The sequence below is a fragment of the Octopus bimaculoides genome, chromosome 10 (genome assembly GCF_046866305.1).
Source record: "Octopus bimaculoides isolate indiv1 chromosome 10, ASM4686630v1, whole genome shotgun sequence".
In the NCBI taxonomy this organism is placed as follows: domain Eukaryota; kingdom Metazoa; phylum Mollusca; class Cephalopoda; order Octopoda; family Octopodidae; genus Octopus; species Octopus bimaculoides.
In genome coordinates this window covers 65965012-65990100 of record NC_142937.1, presented here as the reverse complement: position 1 = coordinate 65990100, position 25089 = coordinate 65965012, and the positions used below count along the sequence as shown (strand labels likewise).

At 35.1% G+C, this 25089-nt stretch overlaps 1 protein-coding gene across 11 annotated transcripts in view; it reads right to left on the bottom strand.

The window, feature by feature from the left end:
• Nucleotides 1-25089, bottom strand: part of LOC106879758 (WD repeat-containing protein 47) — a 107982-nt gene that overhangs the window by 4075 nt on the left and 78818 nt on the right. For 6 of the 11 annotated variants that reach the window (XM_089358727.1, XM_052971255.2, XM_052971254.2 and 3 more), the window contains 7 exons: nt 20385-20503; nt 15257-15382; nt 6431-6591; nt 5366-5535; nt 4944-5114; nt 2260-2385; nt 568-786 (listed from right to left, as the gene is read on the bottom strand). In XM_089358727.1, coding sequence (XP_089214853.1) covers nt 568-786; nt 2260-2385; nt 4944-5114; nt 5366-5535; nt 6431-6591; nt 15257-15382; nt 20385-20503 — 1092 coding nt within the window. The remainder of the gene's footprint in view (nt 1-567; nt 787-2259; nt 2386-4943; nt 5115-5365; nt 5536-6430; nt 6592-15256; nt 15383-20384; nt 20504-25089) is intronic. The other 5 variants (XM_052971256.2, XM_052971257.2, XM_052971258.2 and 2 more) reach the window with 1 other exon arrangement.

Sequence of the window (25089 nt, the reverse complement as noted above, 5' to 3'; positions counted from 1 at the left end):
TTAGATGGGATACATATTCACTAATCTGAGTGTGGTTGAAATGAGAGGTTTTAAAAGATTTCCTATGATGTGAATTTTGTCACACATCAGTAATTATGTGCAAACAAAAATTCATTAAATATTTTGTATTGCTCACAATGAATGATATCATTAAGAGAGCTGTGTGTTAGAAAATGGCCAAATGTAGCTCATCCATTGGATCCTTTGTACATATGAAGTAATACTAGATTTGCCTACATTAACCAAACAATATACATCCAAACCAAATGTGCAATAATTAAAGGACAGTACTGTAGTTACATTAATGTCATCAGACACACTTATTCAACTTAATTTTCCTGATTCTGGCAATCGTTTTGCTTTACTTTTTATGTAAAGAACATCATCTGAGTAACAGAATTTAACAACCCTCAGCAAGCTCTCTGAATGATACATTGTGTTCAAATGAAAGCTTCACATGCTTTTAATGTGCATCTACCTTAATAAGCAAAGAAACTAGGGAGCAAGGTGAAAGGTAAGTGAAGTTGGTTGGGGGTGTTAAAAGAAAAACAAAAAAAAGAGTCTTACCGTGAAGATCTGTCAGGGCTATCCGTTGGTCATACGAGCCAGACAATAAGTAGTAAGCATTCATCGAAAATCTAACAGTGCGGCACTCACTCTGGTGAGGTTTGAAACTTTGGATGATACGACCTCCACGGATGTCATAAAGCATCACAGTTGAGTCTTCATGACCAGAAGATAGTAGTCGACCAGAAGGATCAACACAAACTGATGCAAAAGGACTTCCTATAAGAGACACAAAAAGAGAAAAGAAACTCTGATAATCTAAGAAACACAAAAGGAGAAAAAGAAACATCACATCAATAATCTAAGCAGGGTTCAAAACTTTGGAAATTACCAAGAGCATGTGTGAGCAACCTTTTTACAAGAAGCAAGTGGCATGAGACATAGAGTCATTATCAAGTGAGCTGCACTATAGAAAAAAAAAAAAAATCAAGGTAATCTTTTATTGGGCATACCACGCAGAAAGACCAGCAGGCCACAGGTGGCTCATTACTGATTAAGAGAGAACAATTACATTTTACAGTTGCTTCATTTTATTACATTTAATTACGACAATTTTAACCCTTTAGCATTTAAACTGACCGTATCTGGCCATAATATTCAACCTGTTTCATGTTCAAACTGACCAGATCTGGCCTCTATCACCTATCCCACAATGTCATTCTAAAAACAAACAATCACATCACTGCAGTCTTAACACTACATGATAATGCATGATTGATTCAAAAACAATTTGAATAAATAAGCATAACATTTGACAGAGTGATCTGATTGCTAAGAGTTCAACTTTAGAACAAAGTTGTGAAATGATGGTTGATCCTCCAGGACAATGCCTCTTCGGCTGAGGCCATGAGGCAGTCTGACTCACAGGAAATTGTACATTCCACTCCTTAAATACTCAAATCCATGCAATAATTTCTTATCTTAATTCTATCTTTAAACATCCTAACTTGATTCTGAAATTCCTAACTCACATTCCACCTTACTGTTTAGAAGCCATTCATTTATTTGTTTCAGTCATTTTGACTGCAGCCATGCTGGAGCACTGCCTTGAATAGTTTTTTAGCTGAACAAATCAATCCCAGGACTTATTTTTTTAAGCTTAGAATTTGTTCTTTCGGTCTCTTATGCCAAACTGCTAAGTTACAGGGTCATAAGCACACCAAAATCAGCTGTCAAACAGTGATGGGGGGCAAGCACAAAAACCCACAGACAGATATATACATATGTATTTATATACAACAGGCTTCTTTTCAGTTTCCGTCAACCAAATCCACTCACAAGGCTTTGGTTAGCCTGAGGCTATAGTAGAAGACACTTGCCCAAGGTGCCACAGAGTGGGACTGAACCCAGAACCATGTGGTTGGGAAGCAAACTTCTTATCATACAGCCACACCTGCACCACATCTGCTCATCTTTTTTTTTTTTTTTTGTCTTGTAACCTGACATCCTAGTTCTCAGTGAGCTGATTTCCTTTCAGCACATTACTTGCAGATATAATGAGCCGAGAATCATTGATGATGACTAAATGACTTCTTAAAGATTATAGAGTATTTCCATCTCCACTTAGTTCTTACAAATGGATGTCTTTTAGAGATGTTGAACTAATTTTTTTTTATCAGGCTGAGAAATCAATAGCATTGCCATACCATTTCATCCCTCAAAATATGCTTGGCATTAAAGAGAGAAACTTACCTGGTTCTATACTAGGTACACACGTGATCGCAGTAGAAGCTCGTAGATCCCAGAATCTTGCTGTTTTGTCTTGAGAGCCGCTCACAAACATGTGTCCACTTAACTGACATAAGGAATATATATGACCTTTAAAAGAAACAATAGAAATTGTTACTAATTTAGGCACAAAGCTAGCAACTTTAAGGGCAGAAAGTACTTTATTTTATTGACCTTACAGGGATGAAAGGTAAATCTGATCTTTGCAACATTTAAAGAGCTGAAACAAATAGCACATAGAATTTTCAACACCACCACTGTCATTATTTAATGTCCATATTCCATGCTGGCATGGGTTGGATGGTTTGACATGATTCAATGAGTCCAAGGACTGCATATCATGCTCCAGTGTTTGTTTTGGCATGGTTTCTATGGGTGAATGCCATTCTTAATGCCAATGACGTTACAGTATGTAGAGGATGCTCCTTTTTGTGCATCTGGCACTAGTGAGGTTGCCAAGCAATTTGCAAGACTATGAACCCCAAGGGGAGGGCTGGCTTTATGTAAGGAGAAGAGAGGTTAAAGTATGAGAGAAAGAGGCAGAGCAGGTTCCTTGTAGCCAAGGAGCTACATGATGCCTTACATTTAGAAAAGATACTGAGAATGGTCAGCTAAGTTGGAGAAAGATAAAATAGTGATGAGGTGCCCAGGTAGGAAATAGAAAGTGAGGACAGAGGGATGAAGAATATGAGCAGAGAGAGAGAGGAAGGAGGAGCGTAGTAAGCGGAGGGAGAGGAAGGAGGAGCATAAGCGGAGGGAGAGGAAGGAGGAGCATGAGCGGAGAGAGAGGAAGGAGGAGTGTGATCAGAGGGAGAGGAAGGAGGAGCATGAGCGGAGAGAGAGGAAGGAGGAGCATGAGCGGAGAGAGAGGAAGGAGGAGCATGAGCAGAGAGAGAGGAAGGAGGAGCATGAGCAGAGAGAGAGAGGGCTGCAAGAGTAGAAGACAGAGTGAGAGATGGGAATGGGTGAGGAGAGGTAGGCGACAAGTGTAAAGATTGGGTAGGATTGAAGAGTGGAAGTAGTGAATGGTTGATAAGGGGTGGGGATCACCAACGAGGATGGTGGAGGTAAGAAGGTGCAGAAGAAAGCAAAAGAGAAAGGCATGATGATACAGTAGACAGGGGAAGAAGAAGAGATGACGTGTTGGGTTGACTGCATTAGTGAGAGATGTATGGTGGTGGAGGAGGAGGAGAGAATAAGTTGGTGGCTCAGTGGAGGGTGGTCAGTATAAAATGTTGATGGATAGAACATTATCAACAGATGAAAGATGGATTAACGAAATGGTTCTGAGTAGTAAGAAAGATAAAAGGAAGAATTGCAGTTAGAGAGATGATGGGTGGTGGGAGTGGTAATCTGATGTGGAGCTTGGGCTAAGTGCCCATTTGAATGGCATCATTGATGAGTATATTATCAGAAGCCTTTCGTATAAATGTAACAGATGGAAAAATAACTGGGTTAATAAAGAAGACAAAGTGAAGTTGTGTTAATATAATAAAGTTGACTGTTAACCAAAATTTACAATTTGTATCCAGTTGCTGGCACTGGGCTGTGTTGAGGGCCAAGACTCTTGGTTTTCAGGCTGTTTAGTACATCTAACACTGAACTGGTGCAGTCATGTAAGCAATAAATAATGCTAGCATGCATTGTTGAGTTTGAACTTTGCAGTGAGTGTCACTGACAGAAAGACAGCAACTGATATTTAAGTTGTATGCAATTTACTATTTCCTTATATACAAAGTAAATAAAGACAAACTATTTACTGGTCTTTTGTATTTCAGTAATCAATGATCTATTTTTTTTTATACATTGTGTGAAATTTTGAAGCAAATTCATTCAACAACACAAATATGACAACAATGTTTTAATAGACAAGCAGTTAAAAAATAACTCAGTATTGTGACATAGTGTTGTGTGACAAGCCAGTATGCTGATGTTTAAAATTAGATCCTTTTTGCTAATGCTAACTGAAGATTTAGATGAAGAGTTGTGTCTTATTAAACTAAATAGTACAAAATGCTGTGCACAAGGTAACAGCAGTGATTATAGTAAGGCTTGAATTAATGAGGTTTAAATAGTTTGTAAGCAGCAGCTGTCCCTTCTCAACATGAATCATTCAACCTCAAAGTGGAGAAGTTGGATAAATTATTGACTTTCTGGATTGAAGAAAATAAAATTGACACTCATAGCTAGCCGAGCTGATAAGCTCCAGGGTTACCATCAAAATAGTGAGGTTTCCTGCCCACTGCTAAACGAAAATCCTTCCATGGGCTTAAAAAGAAACAAAACCTCTGTATCTTCTCTTAAATCACTATGTCAAGTGAGCAAGTTTTGTCAAGTGATGCTCCCTACAACTTATTGGGTTATAAGAACATAGAGTAAAGTACTTTGAAAATAAAAATTGTAACACAATGCTAATAGTAACACATTGATTTATGGTTGCATGGCATGCAAATAACACTTTGGGTATAAATATATATTCTATAGTTTGTGAAATCAATCATATTAGCTCATATCTCTATTTCACTCTGTACCTCCTTATTGAACAGGAGATTAAAACTTGCAAGTGGATTTGAAATTAAAGGCAGTTCAAAATCAGAAAGTAACCCAAATTGATGCCCCAAGTGGATTTAGTAATGCAGTTTACATACCAGAATGTCCAGTGAGTTTACGTACTAACTGTCCACGATCACAATCAGTTACACCTATGGAACAATCACCGGCACCACCACTGATCAGTATAGAGGAATGACTTGGGGATTCTTCCATGAACAGCACATCCCTAATGGTGCCATCATGGTGGTTTAACTCAATTTCAGGACCTACAGAAAAAAAAAGAAGAAATACAATAAGAGAAAAGAAAATAATAAAACTTGAGCAAAGTTATAATTTTTTTTGTAATTTATTTTTCCTTAAACTGCCATTCATAGATTTGTAGAGGCTAATATCTTAAGAAAAGAAAATCCAGTGAATGAGTTTTCCAAAAACAGTTACATTTACTAGCCTGGGAAGAATGTAAATCTGATATATATATATATAAAAAGACACAAATATGAAGAATTTACAAACTTACCTTCAGCAGTACAAGACTCAAAATTGAATGCTGTCAACTTCACAGATTTGTCATTTGAACCAGTTGCAATAACATTGCCTTGATAATTCCAGGCAACGCAGTAAATAGACCCTTTATGATGTTTTGCTCGTTTAAAAACCATATTTGCTGGTTGGGTAATGTGACTTTGCCTGCAGATAATACATAAATAATATATCAATAATCAATAATCAGTTAATATTGATATCTCCCAGCTGAAGAGAGCTCATATGACACTATGCATCCCTGGTAAATGCTGTGTCAAAGTAACTGACTGCAGCAAGCCAGACACTGCATAGCCACAGTAAGTCAAATATTCTATACATACAACATATACACCATATGTCATGATAAAATTACAAAGTGTCATTGTATAACATACTTTATGAAAGAGGAAAAATATTTAAGACTGTTCTAAAAGACTGGATCTTTGAATTTTGTTTCAACTAATTCCTGTCAATTCCCCACTCAAGACAAAACATTGCGAGATAAATAACTGAAGTTTTGTTTTCTCTAAGAATGTGAAGATACTGTGAATGAAAGATGCCAATTGTCTCAAACGATCATGGTAAGAATTAACTGAAAATTTAGTCCTTCCTACAATTTTTGTAAGATATAGTACTCTGGACAAGAAATTGTTAACACCACTCCCATCCCTATACATTCACAGATGAACTGGAGCTAGGTTAAGAGTTAACTTGACATGAGAAGAAGTCAAAAGTATTTAAAGTGTCTGCTGAAATAAAAGTAAACAGTTAATAGAAACTTCTGGGTGTAGAGTGCAATGCCCTGTCTACGAGATGGAACAAATTGAGTATCAATGCTGGATGTGCCTAGACTTACAAATTGCATTTAGCTAATTTGGGGGAGTGGGAATAGTCAATTAGATCAACCTCCAGTACTCCACTGGTACTGTATCATCAGTGGATAAATGAAAGGCAAAACTGACTGTGGTGAGATTAATAAAACAGCAAGTAAAATAAAAAAAATAAAAAAACAGTTTAGAAAAGTAGAGAAAAAGAAAACAAAAAGTTTATATTCACTCACTGAATATCTTGAATATCTGGGAATGAACAAATCCGTAAAACTTTTGAGTTTGATCCAACAGCATAAAACAATCCTGATGGATGAAAAGCCACTGCTCTCACAGCCTGGACATCTTCGAGAAATGTAACAGGTACATAATGGAGTTTATTATCTGAAGGAACCTGCAGGAATTGGACATATATATACTTAGTATAAATAACTGTTATTGAATATTAGTTTTGTTTGAGATGGAAGAATAATAATATGTGAGAATTTTGTCAACAGATACAATGGTTTTAGTTTGCTTTCATTTTCCTGAGAGTTGCATGTTTTAATTTGTTTCCTAAAAAGTCACCTATGACAGAAAAGTTGTATGTGCTTGTTTAAGTGTGAGAGAAAGAAATGAAAGAGTAAACCCAGAATCCTCATTGTGGATCCATGGAGCTATGGTTAAGATTATTAATATTTAACTTAAATTATTGTAGGTTAATAAATGTCATATGTAGTAAGAAATATAATAATAATAATTTCTTAATCAGAAAGAACAAGGAAAAAAAAAGTAAAAAAATGGAAAATTCAGATAAAGAAAATAGAGAAAACAAAAATAGATAGGATGAATATAAATTTACATCAATAATGAATAAAGATAAAAATGACAAAAATAGAAGAAAATACCTAAGAAAGAATGAGAAAAGAGAAAAAAGGGACATAAAAGAGGACTGAATAAGAAATTAAAGGAGCTTTTTTTTTAACCCAATGATTCCATGCTGGCTACATTGTCAGCAATTTGTTAAAACAAACAAAAAACCCTAGAAAATATGTGCAGTTTGTGCAGAAGGAAAGACAGGGTTGTGGAATGCAAGTTTCATAGACATAAAAAAATGTTATTCAGCAAGCTGACAGGCAAGTTTGAGGTTGATAATATACGTTAACAGGGTACAATCTTCCCCAGTTAGCAGACATGTGAGGGGGCCTTAGAGAGGAAAAGAAGAAAAAGGGGAGTTTGAAGCATGGTTTAAATAAAGAGATAAAACATCTACAGCAGACAAACAAATAGAGGCAGACATACAGGCAGCAACAAATAGCAAAAGGCTGGAAGCAATACTTGACTGCAAGAGAAAAGAAAATTGAATTCAGTAATTTTCAAATAAAAAAATGCTTAAATATAAAAAAGCTTCACAAAAAGTAAAGGCTAAAAGTTTTACAATAAAATAAAGCATGTGATTTGCCTGACATAAATTGCAGAAAAAATATGAAAAAGATGAAAAACATTTTGTCAAAAAAAAAAAAAAAGTGGAATGAAGAATGGAGGATTGGAATTCTATATAGTTTTGTCATAGAATATGTCATGATCAGAGCTTAACCCTTTAGCATTTAAACTGGCCAAAGTATTCTGCTTGCTTTATGTTCAAACTGGCCTCTCACACTTACCCTACAATGTTATTCTAAAAATAAACAATCACATCATCAAAATTTTGATGCTACAAGACAATTCATGATTAATTCAAATCTATGGGAATAAATAAGCATTACAATTGTCAGAGTAACCTGAATGCTAAAGGGTTAAAAGATTTCTAAAGGATTATTAATTAAAGAGGAATCTAAACTGTATCAAATTTGTGATAGTCCCAAAGCATCATAGGAACAGGACATGAATTTCTGTTTAATTGCAGTTCTATACTGTATTTACTGTGACTGACCATATTGAAAGACTAGTAAACTTTTAACATTTACTAATTATACTTTAATCATTAAAAGTTTTTGTTAGGAGCAATATTCATAATTTAAGTTAGGTATTATGCGTTGATTCAACAAGAAATCAAAACAAGAATAGATGTGAAGAGAATCTCAGAACAAGTAACTATTCTTGTTTTAACTCATCAATTAAAAAAACAAAACATGTGTGAGTGTGTGTGTGTGTCTGTGTGCATGTGTGTTAATAACAATTAGCTGCATTAAACAGGTTTCCATATCTACTGGCACAGGTTGGATGGGTCTACAGTCACTATTTTTTTCAACTCTGCATCCTATCATTTGTCAGGATTCACATTCTGAGCACACTACATTTTTGGTCCACTGTTCCACAGATATCCACCACCAACCCACAGGACTTTTTCACTCAACAGACATTGTCCATAACATTGCAATTTTTATTACATACCTATACTTATAACCTCACCCTTCCTCTCCTCAGCTTATCTTTTACTCTCTTCAGTCTCCTCTAGATTTCGAGGTCTCTCTACTATGCAGCAACATGCATCTTCGACAGCTGTCATAAAATTTGTCCTTTACACTGTGAAAAGTATCATCAGTGATTACCAGATATAACAGAATCCTGTTTCTAGCTTGTTTCAATTCAATGTATCAGACATTTCCCAAGAATCCCTAAGCAGTAATTATGTCACCTATGTAACAGAAACTATCTCCTACTTCTAGCATTGCATCTGAATAAACCATATATTTGTTTGAATGGATTTTCCCTGCTGCAAGCCACCCTGTACACCTGGCATATCTTTCCCAAACCCCCAAATGCACCTCCTAGATAACTATAGCATGACTGAGTATACAGAAGTTCTAAACATTTTTCATAAATATGGAACAAAGTCATTTTTGCACTTTTTGCCACTAATATTTACTATTGACCACTCTGGAAATTCTTGTCTCTAACCAAATAGTTAAAAATTGACACAAAAGTTTAAATATGACCTTTAAAAGGCCATAATTTAAAAAGAAATGCATAAAACAGAAATGCTGAAATTTGATAGTGAATGGCATCTCTGCTATTTTCTAAATTTGCTGCAAAAATATGTACACATTTTCCATTCCATAGGTGAGGGTTAAAGCTAGCAAACAGGGTCATGGTTAGGAAAGGACACTATATGACTAGATTGCTCAATTTGTAGAGCACAGGCTTACACCATGCCTTAGGTACTTCTCCATATATAATTAAGCAAAGTATAAACTTTTGCCTTAGTTTAATCTGAATACTTAAATGTAATATAAGTAAAAATTTACCTTTGACAAAAAGGTATGAAGGTCCAACAGGCAAACATAATTAAAAGCTACAGCACTCTTCAACATGTGCCAGGAAAGTGAGTTGTACAAACAAAAGGAAAATATGTACTGCATAAAAGAGTCATCTACCTTCAATTCCCATTATATAAGGAATATGCATATAAAAATTAGTATCTAGTTATGTGTTCATAAGATTCTACAGTTCTGTAGTTCAAATCTCAGCTAAGTTCAACTCAATTTTTCATCTTTTAGGGAATAATAATATGGAATATTATCAACTAAAGGGACAGAGAAGAGAAGCAAGACAAACAAAATGCATTGAACTGGTTAGAGAGCGGTTTGGTTGCTCTCAACATCAAGCTCAAGGACTAATGGAGAACAATCTGATAATGGATTGAGAAAATGCTCCCACATGTCATTTATATTTGGCAATGAGTTGGGAGTACCCAACAGTAAAACATGATGCTTGTCGGTGAAATAGATAACATAAAAAAATGAAGGATATTGCTCCCCAGTAGTTTCCCTTGACATTTTTCTCTTTTGTATTTTACTTTATTTTCTGTTTATTTTCATCAAACTGGTATAGCTGGGATGGTTTTCTTAGACGTTCAAGTCCAGCTTTTTAGTTAGAGCAAATTTTGAGCAGGATGTCCATCCCATCTCTAATCATTTACTAGTAAAGTACAAAAGACAACTATTTCCTAGTTGGACAGACTGAGGTAAACAGTGTATTGTGCCAAGCCATGGAGCATAACACAATGGGCAGCGGTAAGTTTTGAACTCCTGATCATATGTTCCAGTACTATGTTTAACATGCTCATGCAAATAGTTACAAACACAAGATAATGAAATAAAATAAAAGAAAAACACACACACCCACCCACAAAACCTTCCCAAAAACAAAATCCCAGAGCAAACAAATATAACAGAAATGTGAAAAAAACACAGGAGATAAAACACAATAACTAAAGCCTTACTTATTGGTAAATTAAATGTAAGGGAAATAAAATAATAAAATATATAAAAACAACAGAAAATGTAATTTTCAACATTGGCACAAAGCCACACATTAAGAAAAGAAAGTTAGGGTTAGGGTCATAATTCACTTTCAGTATATTATTGAAAATTTTTTTGAGTCTGGAGGGATGAAAGGCAATGTGTATTGACGTGGGGTTTGAACTAAAAAAACATCAAGGCACTAAACTAAATATCACAAAGTATTTAGTCTGCTATTTCTTGGCACAATACATTAAGCTTAGAGAATAGGTGGGAGGGGTTACAGTGGAATGACTAAAACCTCAGTACATGCCTGGCACTTCTTGTGTTAATTTCAGAAAGATGAAAAATTAAGTTGATCCCTGCATCATAATTTGAATTGAGAAAGTAGAACAACAAATGTAAAAGACAGTAAGACAATTAGGAGGTGAAGCACAATGGTTATGAGGTTAATATGCTGGACTCCAAATCACATCATCAAAGTTCAGATTCTTCTACTTTGGTGCTTTGCTCCTAAACCAAAAAAGTAAATTCCACTCCAATTTCATGGGGAAGTGGTTAATGTAGGAAGGGCATCCTGTTGTAAAATTATTTACCCCCACAATCTATCTCACTCATTAGTATTGAAAAGTGGATTTAAGTTAAAAAAAAAAATAATCATCTTAAATAGAAGTTAATGTTCATGAAAATATATTAATATAATGAAAATTCATAATTACTTATATGCAAGTACAATATGAATTTCTAATGTAGGTAGAGGGCCACAAGTTTTTTTGTTTTTTTTGGTGGCAGCATTTAAACTCAAAATATAAAGGAAGCAATTAAATGGAATTAGTGCACAACAGTATAATTAGAAGTATGCAATGGGCCAATCACTGGTTCACAATATTTCTAATGGTAAAAGTGATACAAGAATGTCTTCAACTCATAGGGGATTTCATTTACAAAGTACTGCTCTTTCACCTATGTTTACATCAGTTGATGAAAGAAAGTGGGGAAAGGCAACTTTTATGCCACACCACCCCTTAAGAAAAAATGATTTCAACATTTTTGGGGAGGGTAGAATCAAAAATGTCAACTCGTCTCCCACCCTCCCAGTACTTAACCCTTTGAGCCTGTTGCACTGGTTTACTGATGGAAGGCTTATTTTTCTGCATACTGTAGTACCACTCTACCAGTGGAGTGCATCTGGAAGCCAGATATATGGTCAAATAACGTTCAGGAGGTCAAGGCTCAAAGGGTTAATACTGATGTGGCTGTATTTGAACTAAAATCATGAAGTGGAATATTGCAAACATTCACTACATTGTTCTACCATTTCTACAGTTCACTTCCATTTTACTAGTAGTAGCAGTAGTAATAATAATGGTTTCAAATTTTAGCACAAAGCCAGCAATTTTGGGGGAGTGAGATGATGTGATTTGGAGTCCAGCATATTAACCTCATAACCATTGTGCTTTACCTCCTAATTGTCTTACAGTCTTTTACATTTGTTCTACTTTCTCAATTCAAACAACACCAGCACTCAACTGGTACTTATTCTATTGACCCTAAAATGATGAAAGGCAAAGTCAACTTCAGCAGAATTTGAACTCAGAACATTAAGACAGATGAAATGCTGCTAAGCATTTTGCCTGGCATGCTAATGATTCAACCAGTTTACTACTGCTACTACTACTACTACTACTACTACTACTAATAATAATAATAATCCTTTTTACTAAAGGCACAAGGCCTGAAATTTGGTGGGGAGGGGACTAGTCAATTACATCGACCCCAGTACTCCACTGGTACTTAATTTACTGACCATGAAAGGATGAAAGTCAAAGTCAACTTTGGCGGAATTTGAATTCAGAATGCAAGGATGGATGAAATGCTGCTAAGCATTTTGCCTGGTGTGCTAACAATTCTACCAGCTCACCATCTTAATAATAATAATAATAATTAGAATAACAGTATAATACAGTTGTTATGCCCAATTAAGAAGTTAAATCAACAAAATTATTGTGAGACATACTACAATATAAATAGTTCCAGAAGACAGACTGGACAGGAACATTGGGAACACAAGAAATATAATTTAAAAAAAAACTCAGTGTATTAATTCATGGTTTCTTTAAACTATCTATCATGTCTCCTTTTCATAAAACAAGCTTCAACATTGAGATAAAGCTGACTGGAACAACCTCAGTGGTATAATAGAACAAGCAGTTATGTTATGGTCCATGGAAAAATGGAAACCTGGAATTTCGTCAAAGAAATGTAAAAGGTGAAAAAGACTGAATATACTATATGTATCTCGTTTTTAGGATAGGTACACCATATCCTGTCATGTTGTAAGAGGCAATTAAAAGGGTTGGAGTCAGGAAGAACAACCAGCCTTAATACACTGCCTCAAAAAGTTCTGCTTAAGTCATAACAGCATGGAATGGTAGAAGACAAGGATGATGAACATCATGATAAAATGTCTCATCTCGTTGTTTGTGTATATCAAACTAAAAATAAATAAATACTAGAAGTTCACAACAAAGTGAAACAAGTTTATTTGATGTGCCGAGGAGTGTGACATTTTGGGCACAACCTTCAATTCATCCTCATGGCAAACCTAACTTGCTCCACTTCAGGAATTCCTTGCCAAAACAGACTAGGACTTCTTTCCTTGGATTCTACTGTTTCACCTCCAAACTAAATTTTCATAAAAATGAAGCAAGGAATAAGATTTGATTAAATTTGCTTTTTAATGAAAGCTGAAATCAACTGCAATAAGCAAGTGGACAAGCAAAAGAAAGTATATACAGTTAGGGGGTGGGGAGACAATCTAAATGAGAATCTTTCCTTAGCAAATAAAATCATTTAGATGGAAAAAATATGAATTCTGTAGATGAGGTCAGAACAGTACTGGAGGAGTATTTTTCATTACAGACAAGTGAATTTTGGAAGAGGGGCCTTGCAAGTCTACCAGATAGATGGAAGAGCATTGTAGAAAATGAAGGAGAGCATATTGTATAAAACAAACCCACATTATTTATGGGATGACCCAATATTATATAGAAAGTTGTGATATAAGTTTTTGTTTTAATTCCCTTTTCATTCAAGTTCTTCCAAATTAGCATAATTGGTGTTTCTATATTATCAGAATTAACCATATATATAACATTAAACAATATTGTATCAAATACCAATTTTTCCTAGCATAGGCACAAATTCTCATTTTTTTTTTCAGAGAGAGTGGGTGGGTGGGTGGCTAGTTATACTGATCCCAATACTTGACCAGTACTTCATTTTACAAACCTTGGAATGATGAATGACAGAGCTGATCTCAGTGAGATTTGAAATTAGACTGCAATAATATATTACGTCTACAGTATATTCATTTACTGGTTTTAGTGACTGAATTATAGTTACATGGGAGAAGCAAATTCAAAGCCTTTAGTTTGTCATAAAAACCCCAGTACTTAATTTTACCAAAATGGTGACATATTAAGTAGTCATTTTGACACAACACTGATTTTGTTGTAACTGGCAGTAGTGTGTCAAACACAAATACACATGCATGCACAAATCTCCTTATCTATATATCTCTATACATTTGTTCATTTGTTTTATGCCTGTTGTTCAATATTAGTATAGTTTAGATGCATATACTATTGAGGCATTGCTTTGAAGGAGGGTGCCCTTCCTGTCACTAACTCTTACTAAAGGGATCTTAACTTCACATATCTTTGCAGGCATGATGGAAGCTGAGGATTTGTTGACAGAAGAAACAACAACAATGCTGCTCACAGGGCAAAAACAAACAAGCATGCAAACACATACAAACATAATAGGCTTCTTTCAGTTTCCATCTCCAGAATTTATTCACAAGGCTTCAGTACAAGTACTTGCCTAAGGTGTTGCACTGTAGAACTAAACTGAACCTATGTGGTTGGGAAACAAACTTCTTAACCACATAGCTATGCTTGTATTTGTACACGAACAGTTGCCATCAACTAAATTCCATTTAAAATGGTATTAGTGATAAATAGTGGGATCAGATCTAGAATCACAGGGTTATAAGGCAAACTTCTTAATTACAGTCACGTCTGTACTCATAATTTACCATTATTATTATCTAGAAATTTACTGGTTCCTAGCATGTGCAAATTTACATATTTGCACATAAACTGTTGAAGCAAGAGATTTTACACCTAAACATAAATATATGCACTTCCTACTTAACCCCTTACCTATAATGTCATTGTCTTTACTCAGGTATGTTGTCAAAATATGTGTATTGGCTGTAGGGTACAGCACCATTGTTAAAGAAAATTCGAACTTGCAGGTAGAAAGTAGTCCAGCACAGAAAACTTACAACTACTGTGTACCCTACATTTAATATTATTTTATATCATTCTATGTTTTAAAATGTCTGTGTATGAATGGATTTTGTTTGTGAAGACAATGAAGGATGTAATATGAAAATGAAAATAAAAATGATGAGTTATCAAAGCTGTTGCTATTGAACAACTGAGATGCTAACATGCACTAGCAAAGCTTGAAAATGTCATTTGCTTTGTCATATAAATAGGTCTGTTAGAATTGAGAAGAAACCAAGTTCTAAAACACCAATGGAGCCCAAACCTTAACAATAAAACTAAGTAGTTTTCCTTATAAACATAACTACAAATATGTATTTATCTCTATAGGGACAAGTTAAGTTGAGCCACATTGATGTCTCTGTCTCTCTCTCTTTAGACACAGCCAGGCTAAGGAGGTCAACCACTGAAGCATAGAGCTCTAACAGGAGAAAAAAAAAAAAGTACAGTGAGGGTTGCAGGGAGAGTGCTGAACACTCGCCTGTCTCTTGTGAAAGGTAGGGTAGTCCATTTGTCTCATCTTGTCAAAAATGAAATCCTGCCATCCAATAGCTGCTTTCTGGTGGGCGTAGTCGTCAGGCTGACTGGCGCAGTTTCCAGACCACACCTAGATAGATACAGCATTTGCAAGCAAACATCAAGGTGAGTGGTTTTTCACACCCAACATGTCTAAAAAAACATCACAAACACAAATGCCACATCATGGCTGCTGCACATACACAAACATGTAAACATAGGTGTGTGTGTGTGTGTGTGTGTGTAGGGCTGTGGTACTGGTAAAAATATACAGACACTGATTAAATATAAAATGTAACATGATGTATAAAAAATTCCTATTTAGAAAATAATCAAATCAGATTCAAGGGTTTCTATGAAGGGAGACCTGGTAGAAGCAACTGTGTTTCTAAGAATGTCAAAAGTCGTTCTCAGATGTTAGTAAAATTTGGATTAGATTTAACTGTTTTTTATTCTTTAATAAATTTTGTAGAGATAACTGTTTCAATCTTTAACAATATTATTTTTACTAATGCTTAAACCCTTTAGCATTTAAACTGCCATATCTGACCCAAAAACTGTTTTATGCTCAAACGAGCCAGATCTGGCCTCTCACATTTACCCTACAATGACACTCTAAAAATAAACAATTAGGTTGTTATAGTCATAAAGCTCCAAGATAATGCATGATTAATTCAAAACAACGTGAATGAATAAGCATGACATTTGACAGAAGTAATCTGAATGCTAAAGGGTTGATCTCAAAAAGAACATTTCTGTATCCTTTGCAGTTTATTTCTTTTCAAATTGTCATTTGTAAAGTTACTTCAAAAGTTCAATCCACTTTCTTTTTAAACATATTCTGTATGAAGATTTTCATTGTTTATTTCTTTTAGATTCTTTTACTTCATAACCTTCAGATAAAAACAGTCTCTTCTTTCTCTAGTCTTTGTGTTTAACCCAAACATTAACAGGCTAAGTGCAAAAAAAAAGCAGCCTGATGATTCACATTGTCCAGGTAAATTATGTACTTTCAATAGATATAAGAAATATATGTTTGGTCTAAATATAAATAGGAGTCAGAGTTGACAGTATCAGAAACTGCAGAGGAGGTGGTGTCAAAGATTTTTTTTGTACCAACACAACAGCCCTGTGTGCATGCATTTACATGTGTGTGTGTATATATGTATATATATGCGTGCACACACCCTCACACACAAATGTGTATTTGTACATTTATTTAGTAAGTATGTAAGTATATGTCATCACAGATCTAATAAGACATGCTATACAAAGAGAATAAAGATGTTAGTAAATAGCAAGTCTAGGAGACAAATAAAACACTCTAGCAGTAAATGCTAATGATAATATAGAATAACTAATTATTTAATATAACTCAGAATTATTAATCATGTAATTACTTATGTATCATTTCCAAAGATTGATCTTTGCAGCAGCAGTGGTAGTAACAGCAGCAGCAATAATTATTACATCATACATTGAGAGAATGGCCTACATATTTTGGAGGAGGGTATAGTCGAATAAATCCATAGCAGGATCGAATAAATCCACTCAGAACATAAAAAAAGACACATTTTTCAACAGTTTCCTGAGAGGAGGGTAAGTAGTACTCAGGACTGATGCAGGAACATAGCACAAAAGTTGCTACTGTAGAAAAGAACTTATTATCACACCAGTCAGCTGGGATGAATTGTTTCAGGAGCACTGAATCTGTGAAAGAGCCAGGTGGTGATGTGAAACCAATGGGTTTATGTATAACCCCATGCTTTCCTCCATGGAAAGGTATAGTCCATTTGACATCAGGTGGGCTTCAGAAAGTGTTGATTTATTTGATCTCACACTCAAGGCTTGGGACAACCTAAGGTTACTTTTGCAAGGTAGTGGGACCAAACCTGAAACCACCTGATTACAAAACAAATTTCTTACCAACAAGACAACGCCAGCAGCAAAATACTAAATACTGCAATGATTTCAAGTATAAATACAAGACCATAAAACTCAAGGGTAGACATAGTTGATTTTACTGATTACTATTACTTGACTGATATTTATTTTAGTAACCTCCAGAAATAAAAATGAAGTGGACTTAACAGGATTTGAACACATATTAGTATCAATAATTTCCTACTTCAGTCAGTACAGGATCACACACCTATGTATTTATTTATATGATTATAGTATTATTACTAGTTACAGGTTACCAATTGCTGGTTTATGACATTTAACAGCCAAACTGGCAAGGAAGAGTCTTAACTTTGGAGAAGAAATATCTCAAGGGACTTTACAAATGTACTGGTTTTTCATGGATTTTTACATCTTTTGATGATACACATCAGTGAAATACAGATATATATATATATATAAACATATTTATGCACACATTACAAACTTCCAGTTTCCATCTATTAAATTTCTTTTCTTGTTCTTTTAACATTACTAAATAGGCAATTCATCTTTTACCAATTCCACATCCTTTCACTGATGCTGTCATATGAAACTCTTCTCCCTTCTTTGTCATATCATCATAATTCTTTTAAATCTTCTAATGATCAATGAATGATTTTTAGGTCAGTTTCTAATATATTTTTCAATTTCATTTTGTAATTCTGAACAAAGCAATTGCTCGAGGCCAATTTTATTGCTGCTAATTTGCTGCCTTTGTAGGAAGTGACTTCCAAGGTGGAAAAAGAAAAAAAAAACAAGACCCCCTACTCGCAAGGTAAGGCTATAGCAGAAATACATTTGCTTAAGATACTGTACAATAGGATGAAACCTGGAACTATGTGGTTGAGAAGTGAACTTCTAAATTAAAAAGCCATGCCTTTCTGTTGGTGGCATCAGTTTGAGAGGAAATTTGCTTGTTGAAGATTCTACAATTTGGTTGTTAATGGCAGGAAAATAATTTAACAGCAAGGTCATAATTAGAATAATGTACTGAAGATTTCAATTAATGAACATATGATCATTAAGTCCAGTAACAAAAACCTTCCTTGATACAGTCAAATGAATTGACCATAGTATATTACAATGCAATGAAAAGTAAAGTTTATAACCAAAAACATTTCAACACAGTACTGGTGCTGTGTAAAAAGCACGTGTGCCGGTACCACATAAAAAACACTCAGCCCACTCAGTAAAGTGGTTGGTGTTAAGAAGGGCATCCAGCCATAACAACCATGCCGAAACACATGACTAGTCTCTGGCTTGCCAGTTCCTTTCAAACTGTCCAAACCATGCCAGCATGGAAAATGGATATTAAATGATGATGATGCAGAATTGCTGATATTCTGAGCATCTGCCAGTTCTGACCATTCTAAATACTTCAGATAAACAAACACACATACATACACTTGTTTTTTTATTTAACAAACCAGTAGTCTGTTATCATTAAGTACTTCAAAGGCAAAAGCACAAGTAAAGGATATTGTTACCCTTAACCTCAGAAAACAATCTGACCATATATACCATGGAAACCACCAAGCTAAGTTGCTCATGTATAAGAAATAGCCACATCTTTTGAATTAAAAGTTTCCTGTCAGATTACTCTATTGCAGCACTACTCTCTCTCCACTCACTGTCACCTCCAACCACACACATACAAATAAACACCACCCTTAGCTCTCTCACAATATTCTACACATCAATAGTCCAAAGATATTGTTTTTGCTTATCAATCCTCCTGCCATTTTATCATCTCCATTTCTCATCCTCCAAATTCTGCATTTAGCATATTTCCAAATCATTCCTTTCATCCACTAGAATTCCATCTCTCATTGCTTCTCTACATTTTCTGTACAGATATCACCATACATCAATTTAATCTGATTATCAACTCCAGTAATCTCACTCATCAGGAAAGCCTACAAAAGTCATTAGCATTTGAACATCGTCCTCTGACTCATTAATGATTTCAAAAAATAAAGTCCACATAAACATGTCCTGAGTATGACTTTAAACTGCATCCAGTTGTGGGGCCCTACTCCAGGGTTTTGAGGAGTGTGGAACCACTTCTCAGCTACTACTGTTCCCAGGTCAACTCTGACCCAGAGTAGTAGCACCTGTCAGGTTAATTGGCATGTTATGGAAGAAACTCTAAGCACAAATCCATACTACCATGTGGGAAAAGAAATGCCAGAGAAGTTAGTCCCTGCAGCAAATCAAGGAGTAGGGCTACCCTCTTTGACACCCTTCTGGCAACTTCAGGGTAGGTGGAGCTCTCCAGTCCTATAATTCACCTAAGAAAAGGCCAATCCAATGTAAAATCTACAGCTTGCTGGTCACTGCAACTGTTTTGGCCCACTGAGCCACTGTAGTCTAAACTCCATGGGATTAGATTGCATGGACTGACTCTTACTTTCAAACTATTAAATGTAGGCAGGAAGAAAATACCTGCAGCATCAAGAACTGGCTTTCATAACCACTTGAGGGCATGACATTCTTCCTGATGATCTTTGGATAGGAAAAAAACTGATATCATCATCGTTGTCACACATAAACGCTCTTTCCCCTCACACACATTCACAGATAAGTTTATAAAATTCAAGAATTTCCTGATCATAACAATGTAAACAATAATATTTTCAAAAAAAAAAAAAGTCAATTATCAGCAATAGGCATACATATATTTCAAAAGATTACAATAAAGATTTCACTTTTGGTTAAGAGATTTTGATAACAAGCAATTATATTAAGAAGACAAACTAATAAACATCATATCAACCATGCCATTAGATTTGGAAAAAAACTAGAAATATGCATTTGAAATATGCTAATATGCACCCAGAGGAACAAGGGTTGAAGTTCAATACATAGAAATCTTGAGAAGTTATTGAAAGGTTTAGTTAAGTTCAACTGAGCTGACAGCAATACCCTACAAAAGTATATGTACATAAGGAAACAACAGCAACAACAAAAACGACATATAATATTAACACTCATCTGGACTGCTCAATACTACAAAATAAACCAAATGTTTGATAGGAGGTAATATGGGAGATACAAGGGAATATTGGATGGTAGAGAAAGAGGATGGCTATCAACCATAGTCAACATTACAAATAACTACAAAGAGACAAGGAGTAAAGTGGACTAACATTTGAAATGATTCTGGTTGGTGAACTCTCGGCAGGCTTTGCTGGAGTCAAATTTGTTTGGTTAGAGGTGGGTCCATCGGAATATGGCACATCATCAACCAAGTTTGGAGATTGGGATTCTGAAAAGAGAACCAGAAAGTCATTAATATATAACAGAAAACATTTATTTGGGTAAAAATATTAGACGTTCTTTCTATAGTTCTAATGCAAGAGTGGTACATACTTTTCAGCTCCACACATTATGGCAAATAAATAATTGTTCCTAGCTTAGGCACTTAGTCATGTGGTTTGAGTTAAGGAGGGGGTTTAGTCAATTACATTAATCCCAGTACTTACCTGATACCTTAATTTATGAACCCCAGAAGTTGACCTTGGTAGGATTTGAACTCAAAATTAAGAGTTGTAACACTGGAAAGCTTTTTTCTGATGTTCTACCAATTCTGTCAGCTGCAGGTCTTCCTCAAAGGACAAAATATAGCGACAATAGCAAAATTTGAACCTATGATGATATGAACAACAGTCCAGTACCATGGAATAAGAGCTTATTTTTAGATTATTCCTACGACCAGAGTGCAACATATTGATAAATAATATCAATGTTTGCAGGATCTACAATTGGCAATTGTTCATAATCTTTGAGCTGCTGCTGGCTGGACGTTGTTCTAGGTTCATTTAATCGTTTCAGGTATTTCAATAACTGAAAAAAATCAACCCTCACCTGACCTGATCTAACCCACTTCTCACCATGATAACATGCCAATATATTTCTCATAACTGAAAACAAAGTCTTCAACTTTTGCTTGTTTGAATATACTGCAGTCAAACAGCTCCTCCACTAATACAGAAGTAATATCATTCATAGTCCAAATCAGTGGCTAAAGACTAGATTAAACAGGCAGCAACTCAACTAATCCTTGTTGAGAAGACTGTATCAGGCTCATGTGGAACATATCGCTTCTCACCATGATAACATGCCAATATATTTCTCATAACTGAAAACAAAGTCTTCAACTTTTGCTTGTTTGAATATACTGCAGTCAAACAGCTCCTCCACTAATACAGAAGTAATATCATTCATAGTCCAAATCAGTGGCTAAAGACTAGATTAAACAGGCAGCAACTCAACTAATCCTTGTTGAGAAGACTGTATCAGGCTCATGTGGAACATATCGCTTTTGTATTCCAAAGATAATTTGCTGTTGTTGTTGCTGATGATAGGCAGAACACAAGTGTGATAGTATAACAAGTTGTTGTAAGGTGGTGAGCTGACACAATCGTTAGAGCACCATAAAAAATATTTTGCATGATTTGATCCGACTCTTTACAATTCCTGTCGAGATCAACTTTACCTTTCATTCTTTTGGGAGTCAATAAAATAAAATAACAGTCAAGTACTGAGGGTCAATGTAATAGACTAAGCCCTTCCCCTCAGATCAGAAACAGTTATTATTTCCAGTTGTGTACAGCCATGTTATTAAAGACTAGGTTTTTAGATTCATAGAGTAAAGCTGGGTGTTTGTCTGTCTTATTATCCAACTGCAAGTCAGGTGTCAACTAGCCAACAACATAGAATAACTGAAATATCACTGGCATATTGAATTCAGTGAGACCTTATTGTTTGGTTAATGTTCTAGCTGTGGACAAGTCTATCAGTATGTTGTTTTACACAGAGGAGTTTAAATAGTAAGGATAAAGATTTCTTTAAAAGCAAGACTCAATTTCTGTACCTTCATTTTGTTGCACAGCAACAACAAACTTCTATATGTGAAAATTACGTTCTCAATGAATGTTATTAATGCTATGTGGTATAGCTGTGGTTAAATAAAGTATAACACTGGAAAGTTATCCTCACATTTTTATTGCCTGTTTTGTGTGAATATATTTGGTGGTGTTTAAAGAATATTTTTACTTTAGACACATCAAATATTTACCTTTTAAAGACTAAATACTTATTTCACTTGCATTACAATCACAACTATCCTAAAAATGTGAGTGAAGGCATGTGGCTTAGTGGTTAGGGTATTCAGTTGTGAGTTTGATTCCTAGTGGCACATGTGTCCTTGAGCAACACACTTTATTTCATGTTGCTCCAGTCAAGTCAGCTGGCTAAAATGAGTAGTACCTGTATTTCAAAGGGCCAGCCTTGTCACACTCTGTGTCATGCTGAATCTCCCAGAGAACTATGTTAAGGGATGCATGTCTGTGGAGTTCTCAGCCACTTGTATGTTAATTTCAGAAGCAGACTGTTCTGTTGATTGGATCAAGTGGGACCCTCATCATTATAACTGATAGAGTGCCAGTACCCTAAAAATATGAGCTAGTTGCTCTACCATTTAAGACAGGGCTGCCTTAGGATTAAGGTTGCTAGTTCTATGACCCAAGATGGTATGCAATTTGAATAATACAATTCCAGGTATGAGTCAATCTTAAAAGCTTAAACTACAATTACTCTTTTAAAAATCATCTCCCCCAGCGAAATATCTAAGCATTTGAAACATCTGACAATTATCAAAGTATCTGAGTAGAGATTAGTCCCAAACCAAACTCTGATTAGCAATTATTGAGGTTACTTAAGAACCAAGTCATTTTCAATCCAAGAATCACCTCCAAACTATAGTTAAGTATCTTTTTCTTGATTTATTCTTAAGAAACATCTTTTGATTTCCAGTTAAAATTTATTACAAAAGAAACTTGAAAGAAAACCCTAGCCATCCTACCTTTTTTTTTCATCTTATCCATCAAATTATTCATTTCCTAAAACCTAATTTTTTCATATGTTTTACAATATTACCAATTCTTACCAACCAAAGAATATTCTCGACAACTTTTGTTTCGTAAAATGACTGGAAACAAAAGAAGATGCAGAAAACAGAAAATGTTTAAAGAACATTAACCAACCAATGCAAAACGAAGGGTCAGATTCCATCAACATTGGGTTTTAATGAATGAACAAATCAAAAGGGAGAAACTGAAGTTTGGAAAACAGCAAAAAGAATTTGAAAATAGAAGCAAAGTTTTGATATATTTATGACAAATGTAAGCATTAAAGCTGCCAATTAATAAAAAAATTTCAATCAAGCAATCACAGAGTAAACAGATGAAAGATTGCAATCAATGAGAATTTCAAGTAGAGGCTCGTTTACATGAAGCAGTGATTTCATTCCCTCAATGTACTGGATTTCCTGGTTCTTCATGGAAACTGGTAGATCTAGATATTTAATATCCACAGGACTTTTCCCACTCACTTATCTCCCTACCATTGATCAGGTGTGGCAGCTTGGCAAAAACTGATGTTATTTTTAGATTTTGTTGCAAATAGCCAAGTAGCACAATGGAGTCTAATCCACTTGGTTGTTGAGACAGTTGGCCAGTATACCAGTTTGGTAAAGAATAGATTATAAACAGGGTAATATCTGTGTGTAGCTACATCTGGCAGCACCGAAACCAACATTTATCACTAAACTATCATACTGGTCAATAAGTGACTACTCTCACTCCCACAAACTATCAATGTCCACTAAGCTGCCATACCTGATCAACAGCAAGGAGACAGTTGAAGAAACTAAATCTGTTAAGAACAAGAATCTTTCTATCACTAGTCATCTTGAATGATGTAATACTCAAAGTAACAAGAATGAAGACCAAGTTTCACATGATTATATAAACCTTACTACATACATTATTTTGTCTTTCTCTTTTTGTACACCCCAACCATACATACACTATTTATTCGGCTTTGAACCAAACTGGAAAGAAGTAATACTATTCAATGTCTTCTTCCTAATAAAACAACTATGAAAAAATATTTAGCTAGGAGTAAGCCACACAACTTAGCCTATCAACCTGGAGAAGGCCATCGACAGGATATCAGACTTCAATCTGTTGGTTGCTAAAGAAACTAGAGTTACATGAACAGCTTGTGAGGAGTGTGCAAGGTATATACTATCAGCAAAAATAGGTGCTGTCAGCAAAGTGAGAATTCACACATTAAGTTCAAAAAAGTAATTTAGAACACAGGTTTATGTCCACCAGGATTCATTTCTCAGACCCTTTTGTTTTTTATAGTTCTCCAGGCCATAAAAAAGGAGTTTAAAATCAGCAATCAAAGGAAAGTTATCAATGCTGATGACTTCTCATAAGCGAACCTGCCAAGATTGCAAGGTAAAGTTTCAAATCTGGAGTAAAACTTGAAGAGATGAAGGGTTACAAGCAAATCTAGCAAAGACTAATGTTTTAGTTAATAAAATAAAAAAAAAAGACAAGACTCTTCAGTAGAGCGGGAGTAGTCATGTTTGGAATAGTGCTTCCAGTGTAAACTATGGATGCACAAGAGATGTAAGATGAAAACAGGCTGATAGAGAAAGTAGACTTTTGTATGTGACAGATGATCTGAAGTAATTTGCAGTAGGTGTACATGAGAAATAGATTGCTTATGAGTGGAAGGCCCTATAGAAGTAGTTGAGAGTTCTTTACCCAAGTGACTGAAATAGCAGTGGAAATGGGTGTTCTAAAAACATGGTAGCCAGAGTAAGTGCAGAGTGAAAAAAATTCAGTGAGCTATTACCTCCCCTGGCAACAAAGTAATTCTCTTTCAAAATGTGGGGAACATTATATGATGCCTGAGTACGAAGTATGACAGTGGGATATGGGTAGTGAATGTAGAGGATGTCAGTCGAAAGTAAAGGCAGCGAGCTGGGAGAAACAT